We start from the raw sequence: 15,499 nt of genomic DNA on the forward strand, positions 1-15,499 counted from the left end.
GAACATTTTCAGAAGCTGAACGTCCGATGCAGCTGTTGGCTATTGTTTCCGGGGCACCTTCACCAATCAGAAGCTGCACCTTGGTTTTCAAACGTTTTGGAAGTCGAACGGAGGGAGGGAGATGTGCCCAGTGGCGGGCAAGAAACAGGGAGAGAGTTACTGACCTGTAATCTTCCTTGGTGGCGACGAGGCTGGAGACATTCCTCAGGATTCCTCCTCCGCTCTCAATGATGGCCAGTGAGTTGCTTTGGCATTTATAGGTGAGAGTGCTGACCAGGAAGCCAAGGGCCCCATCCACCAGACAGATGGCCGCTTTGTTCTCCGTACTGTGAGCTGAGAGATTCCACAGCGCGCTGAGAATGCTTTTTAGGGTCGATTCCTAGCACAGAACAGCAGAGAGACAGAGGCAATGAGGCTGTGTTCATCCCTGGCGTTCTTATTACAGTGGTACCTCGCGTTACATACGCTTCAGGTTACATACGCTTCAGGTTACAGACTCCGCTAACCCAGAAATAGTGCTTCAGGTTAAGAACTTAAGGATGAGAACAGAAATCGTGCGGCAACAGCAGGAGGCCCCATTAGCTAAAGTGGTGCTTCAGGTTAAGAACAGTTTCAGGTTAAGTACGGACCTCCGGAACGAATTAAGTACTTAACCCGAGGTACCACTGTATTATTATTATTATTTGTGCCTTTTAATTCTTTTTTTATTTTACACATTTTTATTGATTTTTTAACCTATCATTTCCAACAATCATTTAACATAAATTCTTATCTTATACAATATTTTGGACTTCCATCAACAACCGCTGAAGATTTACCATTCTTTATCACTTATTCCACATTTCTTAATTTCTCTATTACAGTCATACCTCTTGTTACGTTCGGTTCAGGTTATGTTCTTTCAGGATACGTCCCGCGGCGACCCGGAAGTAACGGAACGGGTTACTTCCGGGTTTCACCGCATGCGCAGACGCTCAAATGACGTCACACACATGCACAGAAACGACGAATCGCGACCAGCGCTGATGCGGGTTGCATTCTGCTCATGTTGCGAACGGGGCTCCGGAACGGATCCTGTTTGCAACCAGAGGTACCACTGTACTTCTAATTATCATTAACTAATAATTCTCTTCCTAATTCCTTGCAATATTTCACATAATCCTCCTTACAGAACTTCTTGCAGTCCTGCTAGCGTAATCTGTTTATTACAATTGCTTTTTAGATAGTTCAAATGTTTACTCCAGTCTCCTAAGAATCTCTGGTCCCACAGGTTTCGAATCTGTCCTGTTATGTGTTTGCCCCAGGCGTTTGGAGTACTATGGTAAAGGTAAAGGGACCCCTGACCATTAGGTCCAGTCGTGGCCGACTCTGGAGTTGCGGCGCTCATCTCGCTTTACTGGCCGAGGGAGCCGGCGTACAGCTTCCGGGTCATGTGGCCAGCAGGACTAAGCCGCTTCTGGCGAACCAGAGCAGCGCACGGAAACGCCGTTTACCTTCCCGCCAGAGCGGTACCTATTTATCTACTTGCACTGGTGTGCTTTTGAACTGCTAGGTTGGCAGGAGCAGGGACCGAGCAACGGGAGCTCACCCCGTCATTGTGGGGATTCGAACCGCCGACCTTCTGATCGGCAAGTCCCAGGCTCTGTGGTTTAACCCACAGCGCCACCCGTGTCCCTTGGAGCACTATGAGACCGCTTTAAATCAACTGTGGGCTTCTCTCCCAGAGGATCCTGGGAGCTGTGAGACCCTGAGACCTTTGGAGTGGTAACCTCAGAAGTCAGACACAATCCGTTCTCGAAGTCTGTTCGTCTTCCAAAACGTTCGGGAACCAAAGCGCGGATTCCAATTGGCTGCAGGATGTCTGAGAGAGTGGAAGGCCATTGCCGCATTTGCCCCAACGAGCTTCCACCATTGGCAAGCAACGGACGCTGAGACCACATAACACCGGTCCTGAAAGACCTACATTGGCTCCCAGGATGTTTCTGAGCACAATTCAAAGTGTTGGTGCTGACCTTGAAAGCCCTAAATGGCCCAGTAGACCTGAAGGAGCGTCTCCACCCCGGACACCAGCGTCCATCTCCGAAGGCCTTCTGGCGGTTCCCTCCATGCGAGAAGCGAGGTTGCAGGGAACCAGGCAGAGGGCCTTCTCGGTGGTGGCGCCCTCCCTTCAGATGTCAAGGAAATAAACAACTATCTGACTTTTAGAAGACATCTGAAGGCAGTCCTGTTTGGGGAAGCTTTTAATGTTTGATCTTTTACTGTGTTTTTAATTATCCTGTCGGAAGCAACCCAGAGTGGCTGGGGAAACCCAGCCAGATGGGCGGGGTATAAATAATAATTATTATTAGCTGCTTCCCGGCTCACCTTGTTGGCCCGCAGGGCGCACTGCATCAGACCCGTGACACTGCCGACTTCCCTCAACACCTTCTTGCTATTCATGTCGGCCCGCCAGGAGAGGTTGCGGAGGATGCTAGAGACCACCTGAGAGAAGGAAGAAGAAGATCTCAGAAGGGCACAGAGTTCAAATGCTGCTAGCCAGCGGCTTTAGAAGGCTGTTGTGTGTGCATGTGTGACTTGGCTAAACTCAGAGGGATTTGCTGATCCAGAACTAAACTATGGAACTCCCTGCCAATGGACACCAGGCTTCCCTGTGCTCTTTTCAGCGCCTGCTAAAAACATCTCCGTTCGGAGAAGCCTATCCAGGTGTATAGAATGTGTTTTAATCTTGTTTTTAGGTTACCGTTTTTTTTATTTTAAAAAACGGTTTTCAGTGGTGGTTTTCAGCTGGGGGGGGGGTTGCTGATAATTTTACCGCTTTATTCTTTGTGTCGTCGTTTTGCCTTTGCCTCTGGGCGACATAGAAATCTTGTGTGATAAATAAATAATATAAATCGGGGAAAATACATGCTAAAATGTCTACAAATGTCCACAGATGTCTGCCCCCCCATTTTTTTTGTCATTTTTACAAACCAATGTGGGAATGTGGAGAACTTAACTGAAGGTGAGTAGAGGGGGGAGGGGACAAAAATGGAGAGGAAGTGAAATGGATGGATACACTCATTCCTCATTGTGACAACCCTGCACATCGGCCCAATGCATCTGGAGAGGGGTGCCAGGTTGGTGAGGAAGTGTGTGGAAGTCTGCTGCGGAAGTGTGGAAGTATGTAGAAGTCTTCTACCAAAGTGTGTGGAAGTATGTGGAAGTCTTCTGCCAAAGTGTGTGGAAGTATGTGGAAGTCTTCTGCCAAAGTGTGTGGAAGTATGTGGAAGTCTTCTACCAAAGTGTGTGGAAGTATGTGGAAGTCTATGGAAGTGTGGAAGTCTTCTTCCGAAGTCTGAGGACGTGTGGAAGTCTTTTGTGGAAGCGTGTGGAAGTCTGCTGTGGAAGTCTGCACAGAACTGTGTGGAAGTTGGCTCGGGAAGCTTGCTGTGGGCAGACACAGTTCACACCCTCCCCCCCCCGCCTTTGAGCTATCCTTACCTGATGGAGCTCTTCGCTTTCAGACGCCAACTGCGCCACAATGGCCTGCATACATCTCTGGCGGGAGCACAACGTCGCCTGGGTGGGGGTGGGGCAAAATGAGAAACAAGGGAAGAGAGGTGGGGAGAAGGGTCATCATCTGAGAAACTGCTGCGGTCTCCCATCAAAACCAGCTCACCCCTTTTGCCTTCAAATGTTCCTCATTTCTGCATTTCGCCTCCAAAGTGCAATGCGCCCATAAACACTGGTCTGGTGGCTCCCCAACCTATTTTTTTGGGGGGTGTTCCCCTTTGCTTCCAGAAACTCCTCCAGTGCTCCTCTACCCCACCATATAAGAAAGCATTGTTCAGCGGTTTGCTGGACCGACTGCAGAAAATCATAAATTCAAAACATCTAGTACGCCGGCTGAGAAGCTCCCTGCCCACAGACTGTCCCTCCAGAGTGGTGCATGCTCTGGTTATCTCCCGCTTGGACTACTGCCATGCGCTCTACGTGGGGCTGCCTTTGAAGGTGACCCGGAAACTACAACTAATCCAGAATGCGGCAGCCAGACTGGGGACTGGGAGCGGCTCCCGAGACCATATAACACCGGTCCTGAAATATCGGACGTTTCCGAGCACAATTCAAAGTGTTGGGGCTGACCTTTAAAGCCCTAAATGGCCCAGTATCCCTGAAGGAGCGTCTCCACCCCCTTCATTCTACCTGGACACTGAGGTCCAGCTCCGAAGGCCTTCTGGCGGTTCCCTCCCTGCGAGAAGCAAGGTTACAGGAAACCAGGCACAGGGCCTTCTCGGTCGTGACACCCTCCCTGTGGAACACCCTCCCGTCAGATGTCATGGAAATCAACAACTATCTGACTTTTAGAAGACATCTGAAGGCCGCCCTGTTTAGGGAAATTTTTAACGTTTGACGTTTTATCGTGTTTTTAATATTCTTTTGGGAGCCGCCCAGAGTGGCTGGGGAGGTCCAGGCAGATGGGCGGGGGGTATAGAGAATACATTATGATGATTGTTATGTTTTCAAAGTCCGATAGGGACCTACAACTCCGGCGCTGCCCCACAGAACCCCTATAGATGCTTCAGCCTTTCCCCTGAACCGATTGCAGGTGCCTGGACTTTCCCCCCGCATGTTACTGTATTTTTCACTCTATAGGACACACTTTTTCCCCTCCAAAAATGAAGGGGAAATGTGTGTGTGTCCTACAGAGTGACTGCAGGCTCTTTGGCTTCAGCGATAGCAACGCAAAGCCTCCGAAGTGCAGAGGGAGCGCTCCCCCCACGCTCCAGCGGCTTCGCATTGCTTTCGCTGAAGCCCCTGGAGTTCCCGCTGCGCTCCGAAGGCTTGTGTATAGCCGCCTGAAGCCTGGAGAGCGAGAGGGGTCGGTGCACACCGATCCCTATTGGTCTCCAGGCTTCGCTTCGCTGGAGAGGCGCTGCACAGTTTTCCCTCTCTACACAGCGCCCCTTCAGCGAAGCGGGAGGAGAAATGGAAGGGGCTTCGCTGAAGGGGCACTGAGCAGAGAGGGGGAGAATTCCCCCCCGTTCTCCCCCTCCTATGGTCCGGTGCGTCCTATAGAGCGAAAAATACGGTACTCCCTTTTAGTGCTTTCAAGCCTCGGACGTTTCTCCGCTTTGGGATTCCGTGGGCCAAGTGATGCCGCCGAAATCTCAGCCGAAGTGCATTCCCACCCACCACAGTACCTTGTTGACAACGTCCCCAAACGTGAGGTTCGTCAGAGCCATGCCGGTGTAACGCCGCAGGGCCAGATTGAGGGGATCGTTGGTCATTTGGTGCATTTCGTAGTCGACCTGCAACAGTTCGGCAACAGCCTGCAGTCCGCCTAGGAAGAAGAAAAGGGAGGCTTCTGTGTTTGACCCCAGACGTATTAAAGAGCATCTCTTTCCCTTTTAATGTATTCTTTTAATGTTTAATTTTTGTGTGTTTGGTTGTTGGTAAAAAATAAACAGTGAAACCCACCCAGGTGGCTGATACATTGGGTATACATAATCAATACAGCGGTACCTCGGGTTACATACGCTTCAGGTTACATACGCTTCAGGTTACAGACTCCGCCAAACCAGAAATAGTGCTTCAGGTTATTGCTTCAGGATAAGCACAGAAATTGTGCTCTGGCGGCGCAGCAGCAGCAGGAGGCCCCATTAGCTAAAGTGGTGCTTCAGGTTAAGAACAGTTTCGGGTTAAGAACGGACCTCCGGAACAAATTAAGTACTTAACCCGAGGTACCACTGTAATAACATATTCAAATCAACCATATGTTCAATTCTATATACCTTAACACTCCTCCGTCCACAAGGTTTATTTAACTTTTAACATTTTAATTGCCCCAAATTATTCAAACCCACCCAAATAATTCAATATCTTCTCAAACCAATCCTGACCTTAAACCCTTTCATTCTGTGTATCTTCACAGTTAGATATTCTAAAATTATAATATTATTCAGTTTTTTTCCTCCACTGGCTCTTCTGCATTTTTCTAGTTACTTGCTATAACCTGTCTGGCTGCAGTTAGCCCTGAGTGCTCACTGGAAGGACAGATCCTGAAGCTGAGGCTCCAAGACTTTGGCCACCTCATGAGAAGAGAAGACTCCCTGGAAAAGACCCTGGTGTTGGGGAAGATGGAGGGCGCAAGGAGAAGGGGACGCCAGAGGACGAGATGGTGGGACAGTGTTCTTGAAGCTACCAGCATGAGTTTGACCAAACTGCGGGAGGCAGTGGAAGACAGGAGGGCCTGGCGTGCTCTGGTCCGTGGGGTCATGAAAAGGCGGACACGACTAAACGACTAAACAACAACAAAAGTCACAGACAAAGGGTTCTACGGCGTCATATTTTCTGGGAGGGAAGGAGAAGGATAGAAACTTAATTTCCACTTACCCAGCTCATTCATCGCCCGGCGATAATCTTCGTCGAAGGAGAGCTTCATGATAGCACATGTGGCTTGGCAGATTTGCGGCTCGATAGGGACGGGCCCTGCCAAGAAAAACGTATATGATAAAGTGTTGAGAAATGCGGAAAATATGAAAACAACGAGAAGAGGCAAAATGAAGATATTGGAGATATTCTTCAGAGGTCCAGACTATGGGGAGCCTGGAAAAATTAATAATTAACAATTCGGACTGTTATTTAGTCGTGTTTAAAAAAATTAGTTTATTGTTTTTAATTGTGGATATGTTGTTTTTATTGGAAAATCAAGAAAAGTGATTTAAAAAAAACAACGGATATGAGATGTATTTATAGATAGTTGAGCTCAGAAGGGCAACTCTGCAAAAATTAACCTCTCTCAGCGGTGGACTCTGCCTTGAGAGTCAGTCGAAGGAACCTAGAGATAGCCTATGGTGCAAAGTCAGGCCGTGTCGCTCAGCGCTGACTAGCAGAGGCCGTCCAGGGTTTGGGGCAGAAGATGCTCTCCTGAACCTTCTTGCACACCAAGCAGACGCTCTCCCCCTAAGCTGAAGGTAAAGGGTAAAGGGACCCCTGACCGTTAGGTCCAGTCGTGGCCGACTCTGGGGTTGCGGCGCTCATCTCACTTTATTGGCCAAGGGAGCCGGCGTTCAGCTTCCGGGTCATGTGGCCAGCAGGACTAAGCCGCTTCTGGCGAACCAGAGCAGCGCACGGAAACGCCGTTTACCTTCCCGCCGGAGTGGTACCTATTTATCTACTTGCACTTTGACGTGCTTTCGAACTGCTAGGTTGGCAGGAGCAGGGACCGAGCAACGGGAGCTCACCCCGTCATTGCGGGGATTCGAACCGCCGACCTTCTGATCGGCAAGTCCTAGGCTCTGTGGTTTAACCCACAGCGCCACCCGCGTCCCTTGGCTGGACTTAGTAAAAATGACCTTTACCTAGAGAGTGAGAAGTGGATTTTGCAAGACCCAGCTGGTTTTACCTGCTCCCCTCTCAGGGGTCTTTGCTCCCTCCTTGCCATGCGCCTTCAGCCAGTCCCAGCAGGTCTCCGAGTAGGAGCGAATCTGCTCCAAAACGTGCAAGACTCGCATCTCCTTCTTGGCCTGCCCTTCGTCGGGCTGCGAGAAGACGATGTTGTGCAGGGCGGCGTTGGCCCGCATGCGACAGTCCTTCCCGGCAGCTCCGGGGCTCTCAGGGGCTCCCGGTTCCCGGTCTGTGTCATGGAGAATCTGGACGAGGAGGGGCAGGCAGCCGGACTTCCGCATGGCCAGGCAGCTTTCCTGGGAGCTGGACATCGCCAGCAGGGTTCGAGACATGTCCTCCTTGTCCCGGGTGGCCAGCATGGAAAGGAGCCAGAATACCGCCTCCACCTGCAAAAAGGCGGAAAGGGAGAATCAGGTGCAGTTATCAAAGGTAGCCACTAGGGGGTGCTCATGTCAAAGCTGTAAAAGGGTAAAAGAGTATTGGGGGACGATGGAGAATGAATCGAAAAAAATGTTTAAAGACTACTTAGTTAAATTAATGGGAAAAGCTTGCAAATACCAGATAGGCTTAGGATTTCGATATGTAATGTGATGAATTAATACGTTTAATGCTGAACTGGAAAGAAAGAAAGATGTTAAGTGGTTAATTTAGGTTTTGGAAATGCGTGAAAATGTTATACACTGAAATTCAACCGGGGGGATACGAGGAAGTCACTTTACAATGATACAAAGTTTGGTTTAAATACTGTTGAGATTTTTGTTTGTTTGTTTATATGTTTGTTTTATTTTTTTTGGAAAAAACAACATATATTTTTTTAAAGAAACAAATGGGATTGTTTTAAAAATTATCGGTGCAAATATGGTTCCCAAAGTAATACGGGGGGTACCTTGGTTCTCAAACGCCTTGGTTCTCAAACACCGAAAACCCAGAAATAAATGTTCTGGTTTTTGAACATTTCAAAGTCAAACGGACTTCCGGAACGGATTAAGTTCGAGAACTAAGGTACCACTGTATTTGGCGCTTTTGGTTTTGCTCTTTATTTTGCGTTTTTGAGGCTTTTTCGGTTTGTTCGTTTTTGTGTGGAAGCCTGTTCAGCTGATTGATTGATTGATGGTGTGACTGTGGAAATGGATAAAAGCCCCCCATCCAAACAATGAGTATCATCAGAGCAAGTAAGAAAAAATAATAATTTTAATTTTCATCATCTACAATACTGTCTTATTTATTTTATAGTACAGTCCATTGGTTATTGCTTTTGTTTTATGGATCAACGGTCTTGTTAAAGAGCAAAATTCATGTTCAATTGCTGTTTTAGGGCTTGTTTTTAAAAGTCTGGAACGGATTAATCCATTTTGCAAGACTTTCTATGGGAAAGCGCACCTCGGTTTCAGAACGGATTTCTGGGATGGATTAAGTTTGAGAGCCAAGGTACCTCTGTACATGGATGTGCCCCGATTAAATTTTCACAAAATGGAAAAGGGAAAAAATGGAGGAAATATATTATATAAAGAAAAGGATGTAAGTATGTTAGAACACAGTACAGAGATAAAGAAACAAAAATAAACGATGAAGCTGTAATAGAGCTTCTGGGTTTGCCGTGTTTGGGTTCCAAGTTGTTGGAGAACCAAGGCGTTTGAGCATAGCTGTCAACGGTCCCGTATTTGGCGGGAAAGCCCCTTATCCCAGCGCCGTGTCCCGCTGCTGTCCCTTATTGATGATGTCCCTTAAATTTCCCGGGTTTCAAAGGAAGCAGCTCCTCTCCTTCCCTCCCTGCCGGCCAGGGAGGAGGGAGGCTCCAACTGCGTTGCTTGGCTGCGTTGCTCACCCAATAAGGAGCCTCAGAACGACTGGGGGGTGGAGCTTGCATGCCTTGTGCCAATCAAATCGGCCGTGTTGCCTGGGGACTCGCCTTTGCTCAGCGCTTCCCAGCGGAGAGGTGACGGTGGTTTTCCTTGCTGCATCCCCTTTGCCGGGTTGCTGCGCTGTGGGAACCACCGCTTGAGGCTTCGTTTGGCTGCTGGCTGGGCTTTCTGCCTTTGGCTCGGAGGGGCTCAGAAGTTGAACATACCTGTGCCCGGAAAATCCCTTATTTTGGCTGCTGATCCCTTATTTTCGAGGCTGCTGGTCCCTTATTTTCAAATCTGTAAGTTGACAGCTATGCGTTTAAGAACCAAGGCACCACTGTAAAACCAACTTACTTTGTTGCCCTGCTGACTCCCATCTTCAGGGTGGGTTGGAATCTCAAGGCTCCCATCATCTTCCAGGCTGGAGAGTTTCCCGCAGAGCTGGGGGGAAAGGAAAAATATTTGAAATAATAGTTTTCTTTTCTTAAACCAAATCTGCCAGGATGAGTGTTCAGACCCCTGGGCTCTCACTTGTGGGGTGCCTCAGGGTTCTGTCCTCTCCCCCATGCTTTTCAACAACTACATGCAGCCGCTGGGAGAGATCATCAGGGGGTTTGGACTGGGTGTCCATCAATATGCAGATGATACCCAGCTCTATCTCTCTTTCAAATCAGAACCAGTGAAGGCGGTGAAGGTCCTGTGTGAGTGCCTGGAGGTGGTTGGAGGATGGATGGCGGCTAACAGATTGAGGTTGAATCCTGACAAGACAGAAGGACTGTTTTGGGGGGACAGGGGGCGGGCACGTGTGGAGGACTCCCTGGTCCTGAATGGGGTCACTGTGCCCCTGAAGGACCAGGTGCGCAGCCTGGGGGTCATTTTGGACTCACAGCTGTCCATGGAGGCGCAGGTCAAATCCGTGTCCAGGGCAGCTGTCTAGCAGCTCCATCTGGTACGCAGGATGAGACCCTCCCTGCCCACAGACTGTCTGGCCAGAGTGGTGCATGCTCTGGTTATCTCCTGCTTGGACTACTGCCATGCGCTCTACATGGGGCTGCCTTTGAAGGTGATCTGGAAACTGCAACTAATCCAGAACGCGGCAGCCAGACTGGTGACTGGGAGCGGCCGCTGAGACCATATACCTCTGGTCCTGAAAGACCTACATTGGCTCCCAGTACGTTTCCAAGCACAATTCAAAGTTTTGGTGCTGACCTTTAAAGCCTTAAGCGGCCTCGGTCCGGTATATCTGAAGGAGCGTCTCCACCCCCATCGTTCTGCCCGGACACTGAGGTCCAGCTCCGAGGGCCTTCTGGCGGTTCCCTCCCTGCGAGAAGCCAAGTTACAGGGAACCAGGCAGAGGGCCTTCTCGGTGGTGGCACCCGTCCTTTGGAACGCCCTCCCACCAGATGTCAAAGAGAACAACAACTACCAGACTTTCAGAAGACATCTGAAGGCAGCCCTGTTTAGGGAAGTTTTCAATGTTTGAAGTTTTATTCTGTCTTTAATGTTCTGTTGGGAGCTGCCCAGAGTGGCTGGGGAAACCCAGCCAGATGGGCGGGGTGTAAATAATAATAATTATTATATTCTGTTCTTAATCTGAAGCACCGCTTTAGCTAATGGGCCTCCCGCTACTGCCGGAGCACGATTTCTGTTCTCATCCTGAAGCAAAGTTCTTAACCTGAAGCACAATTTCTGGGTTAGTGGAGTCTGTAACCTAAAGCGTATGTAACCCGAGGTACCACTGTATTAGGGGATGACCTCTTCACAATCCACAATTCCCATTTTTAAGCTGAGATCAATAAGGACTAGAATCTTGCTTGCGCCTGGAGAGAAGGTCCACGGCCCCTCCATCTCCTTAATCCTGAATTTATTTCATTTTACTCTTTGCTCCGATTTGCCAAAAGGAAAGCGGACACCAATAAATAAATTTTGGGGTGAGGTTAGGATACCCAAAGCCACACAGACCTGGCTTGTGTCCCGGCAAATTTTGGTGGCACCAGGTTGCTGGGAGAAGGAAGCTATCGCCAGCCAAACCTTTCTCCCATTTACACACAGAAGTTGGCAGCTGTGCCAAATCTGGTTGCGGCCATCAGGCCAGCTTGTCCCCCCCCCCCCCCCGCTTTGCTGACCTACTTCTCGTCGCCATGGCAACTGCCTCCCTGTTCCACAGGGACGCTTGAACAAAAAAAATAACCTTTCTTTTCTTCCTCATTGGGGAAAGAGAAACGGGGAAAGGAGAAGAATAAGCGGTTTGGTCCCTGGAACGATGCAGAAATCCATCCTTATTCTGTCCCAGGCGCAGGACCAAATCACGGCCCTGGCGTTTGCCCTTCGAGGGATGCTCACAAGGACAGGAAAAATAGGGTTCCAAAAACGGAAAAACCTCTCGTTTAAACACCCCTCCAGTGCCAGATTTACTATAAGCTAAACAAGCAAGAGAGCTGGACCACAAAGAAGGCTGATCGCCAAAGAATGGATACTTTTGAATTGTGGTGCTGGAGGAGACTCTGGAGAGTCCCATGGACTGCAAGAAGATCCAACCTCTCCATTCGGAAGGAAATCAGCCCAGAGTGCTGCCTGGAAGGACAGATCCTGAAGCTGAGGCTCCAAGACTTTGGCCACCTCATGAGAAGAGAAGACTCCCTGGAAAAGACCCTGATGTTGGGAAAGATGGAGGGCACAAGGAGAAGGGGACGACAGAGGATGAGATGGTGGGACAGTGTTCTCGAAGCTGCTAACATGAGTCTGACCAAACTGCGGGAGGCAGTGGAAGACAGGAGGGCCTGGCGTGCTCTGGTCCAGGGGGTCACAAAGAGGCAGACACGACTAAACGACTAAACAACAACAACAAAACAAGCTATAGCTTAGGTCCCCCAAAAGAATTTAAAGGAAAAAACAACCTGGACGTACATTTCTGCTAGTGGGACAGCTGTCCCCCGTTTTTCGGGCAGCTGGTTCTGTCTCCCTAAGTTCACAAATTGACGTTTGTCCCTGTCAGAATTCATTTGGTTCGCTTTGGCCCAGTTCTCCAATAAAGATAAAAACACAAATAAAATAAAACCTACATTCAGCAACGGCGTTTTGTGTTGTGTAGGCTCCATTAATGCTCGCCTGCTCCCTAAAATATCACCGGTTTGCTCCTTTCTGTATATAGACTTTTATTTGTTTTTTATCTTATATTTTGGAAATGTTTTGGAAATGTACATCCCCCTTCAGTTTTTTGGCGGGCCCCCAAAAGAGTGGGGCCCTAAGCTATAGCTTGTTTAGCTTATACGTACAGTGGTACCTTGGGTTAAGTACCGTATTTTTTGCTCTATAAGACTCACTTTTCCCCTCCTAAAAAGTAAGGGGAAATGTGTGTGCGTCTTATGGAGCGAATGCAGGCTGCACGGCTATCCCAGAAGCCAGAACAGCAAGAGGGATTGCTGCTTTCGCTGCGCAGCGATCCCTCTTGCTGTTCTGGCTTTTGATATTCAGAATATTTTTCTTCTTGTTTTCCTCCTCCAAAAACTAGGTGCGTCTTGTGGTCTGGTGCATCTTAAAGAGTGAAAAATACGGTAAATACGGCACTGTCTAATCTAGTCGCTGCAGGAAAAGGCACGGTTTTTTGATCTGTCTGTCCTGCAGATACGAGGATTCGAATTCGCAGGCAGCGGATGGTCTGCTGCCATTCTCTGTGCGACAAGCTGGGGATGTCACAGCGTTCATTCCGGCGAGCGGACGTGATCCGCCTGGCTGCCGTGATGGTTTAGCATCACGGGTACCAAATCTCTGCCTGGGGGGTTGGGACGACAAGGAGCAGGAAGAGGAAAGGGGTTGCAATGAGATCCACACCACATCCTTCTGCGACGGACCAGTTTTGGGGAGGGTCTGATCCTGATCACGAACTGGGAAGGTGCAGGGGTCATGGGTGTAGCCAGGAATTTTTTTTTGGGGGGTGGTGTGCAGGACACCCATCTTCCACCCTCCTCTGTCGATATGATGTTGTTGTTGTTGTTGTTGTTTAGTCATTTAGTTGTGTCCGACTCTTCGTGACCCCCTGGACCAGAGCACGTCAAGCCCTCCTGTCTTCCACTGCCTCCCGCAGTTTGGTCAAACTCATGCTGGTAGCTTCGAGAACACTGTCCCACCATCTCGTCCTCCATCGTCCCCTTCTCCTTGTGCCCTCCATCTTTCCCAACATCAGGGTCTTTTCCAGGGAGTCTTCTCCTCTCCTGAGGTGGCCAAAGTCTTGGAGCCTCAGCTTCAGGATCTGTCCTTCCAGTGAGCACTCAGGGCTGATTTCCTTCCGAATGGAGAGGTTTGATCTTCTTGCAGTCCATGGGACTCTCAAGAGTCTCCTCCAGCACTATAATTCAAAAGCATCAATTCTTCGGTGATCAGCCTTCTTTATGGTCCAGCTCTCACTTCCATACATCACTACTGGGAAAACCATGGCTTTAACTAGACGGACCTTTGTTGGCAAGATGATGTCTCTGCTTTTTAAGATGCTGTCTAGGTTTGTCATTGCTTTTCTCCCAAGAAGCAGGCGTCTTTTAATTCCGTGGCTATGTGGTCTCGGTGGCCGCTCCCAATCACCAGTCTGGCAGCCACATTCTGGATTAGTTGTAGTTTCCGGGTCATGACTCGGACGAAGGAATTGAGGGGATCTTTGTCCAATTTGCGGGTGGCACCAATTTGCGGGTGGCACTAATGTCGCAGAAGACAGAATCTGGACTCGAGACATCCTTAACAGGTTGGAAAACTGGGCCAAAACGAACCAACCGAATATCGACAGGGACAAATATCAGGTTATAAGCTTAGGTAGAAAGAACCAGCTGCCTGAAAAATGGAGGACACCTACTAGCAGAACATGTGAAAAGGATATTGGGGTCAACACTGATCTGCGCACCCCCCCTCGCTCCAAGCCCCCTCACCTGAGGTTCTGATTGCTGGACTTTTTCTTGAGCGTCGATCACCTCTTTGTCAATCTGCTCCAGCCGAGACGCCCGGATCTGAACGGTTTTAAAAAAAATTAAAAAGAGCAAAATATTGTATTATTTACCGGCAAGTTCGCTTCAAACCACATCTGCCCCTCTCGGCTGTTACGATCCCAGGGTGGGTGGCGATATTAAAACACAATGTTAAAAACTGTTCAGAACAACTTCCGTTCACGATAATAAAAGAAAATAACATCACAATAATTTTATATATTATTATACGATTTAATATTAATATTATAATAATATTAATAATACGTAAGGGCTCTTGCCCACTGGTCCCATCACCTCCTGGCAAATAGAAGGGGAAGAAATGGAGGCAGTGAGAGATTTTTCTTTCTTGGGCTCCATGACCACTGCAGATGGTGACAGCAGCCATGAAATTAAAAGACGCCTGCTCCTTGGGAGAAAGGCGATGGCAAACCTAGACAGCATCTTAAAAAGCAGAGACATCACCTTGCCAACAAAGGTCCGTATAGTTAAAGCTCTGGTTTTCCCAGTAGTGATGTATGGAAATGAGAGCTGGACCATAAAGAAGGCTAATGGCCGAAGAATTTATGCTTTTGAATTCTGGTGCTGGAGGAGACTCTTGAGAGTCCCATGGACTGCAAGAAGATCAAACCTCTCCATTCTGAAGGAAATCAGGCCTGAGTGCTCATTGGAAGGACAGATCCTGAAGCTGAGGCTCCAAGACTTTGGCCACCTCATGAGAAGAGAAGACTCCCTGGGAAAGACCCTGATGTTGGGAAAGATGGAGGGCACAAGGAGAAGGGGATGACAGAGGACGAGATGGTGGGACAGTGTTCTCGAAGCCACCAGCATGAGTTTGACCAAACTGGGGGAGGCAGTGGAAGACAGGAGTGCCTGGCGTGCTCTGGTCCTGGGGGTCACGAAGAGGCGGACACGACTAAATGACTAAACAACAACAACAAAAGGCTCTTGCAATCCTTCCTCCCTATATAAAACTGTAGAATTGGAAGGGAACACAATGGTCATTTAGTTCACCCCTCTGCAACATGGGATTCGAACCCATGACCGTAAGATTAAGGGTCTACTGACACAGCTTGTTTAGGATGACGTGGTCGCATCCTGCATTGAGTTTGGGGTGGGTTCATCTAGATGCCCTCCGGATTACCCCCTCTTTCCAGCTCAGTATAGTCCAGTGATTCTACAGCAAAGCCCTGATAGTTGGGTCAGCAGAGCACGAGGCTCTGAATCTCAGGGCTGCGGGTTCGAATCCTGCGCTGGGAGAAAGATTCCTGCATTGCAGGGCTTTGGACTGGGTCGTTTCCA

The 15,499-nt window shown here is 48.9% G+C and overlaps 1 protein-coding gene across 2 annotated transcripts in view; it reads right to left on the reverse strand.

The window, feature by feature from the left end:
- The window catches only part of APC2 (APC regulator of WNT signaling pathway 2), a 46,714-nt gene that overhangs the window by 7,720 nt on the left and 23,495 nt on the right, over positions 1–15,499 (reverse strand). For both annotated transcript variants that reach the window (XM_083483542.1, XM_083483541.1), the window contains exons 7-14: positions 14,144–14,221; positions 9,585–9,671; positions 7,385–7,772; positions 6,373–6,468; positions 5,181–5,320; positions 3,481–3,558; positions 2,365–2,481; positions 165–379 (exon numbers count right to left, since the gene is read on the reverse strand). In XM_083483542.1, the coding sequence (XP_083339668.1) occupies positions 165–379; positions 2,365–2,481; positions 3,481–3,558; positions 5,181–5,320; positions 6,373–6,468; positions 7,385–7,772; positions 9,585–9,671; positions 14,144–14,221 (1,199 nt within the window). The remainder of the gene's footprint in view (positions 1–164; positions 380–2,364; positions 2,482–3,480; positions 3,559–5,180; positions 5,321–6,372; positions 6,469–7,384; positions 7,773–9,584; positions 9,672–14,143; positions 14,222–15,499) is intronic.

This window comes from Podarcis liolepis, assembly GCF_965112155.1.
Source record: "Podarcis liolepis genome assembly, chromosome: 18".
NCBI lineage: Eukaryota > Metazoa > Chordata > Lepidosauria > Squamata > Lacertidae > Podarcis > Podarcis liolepis.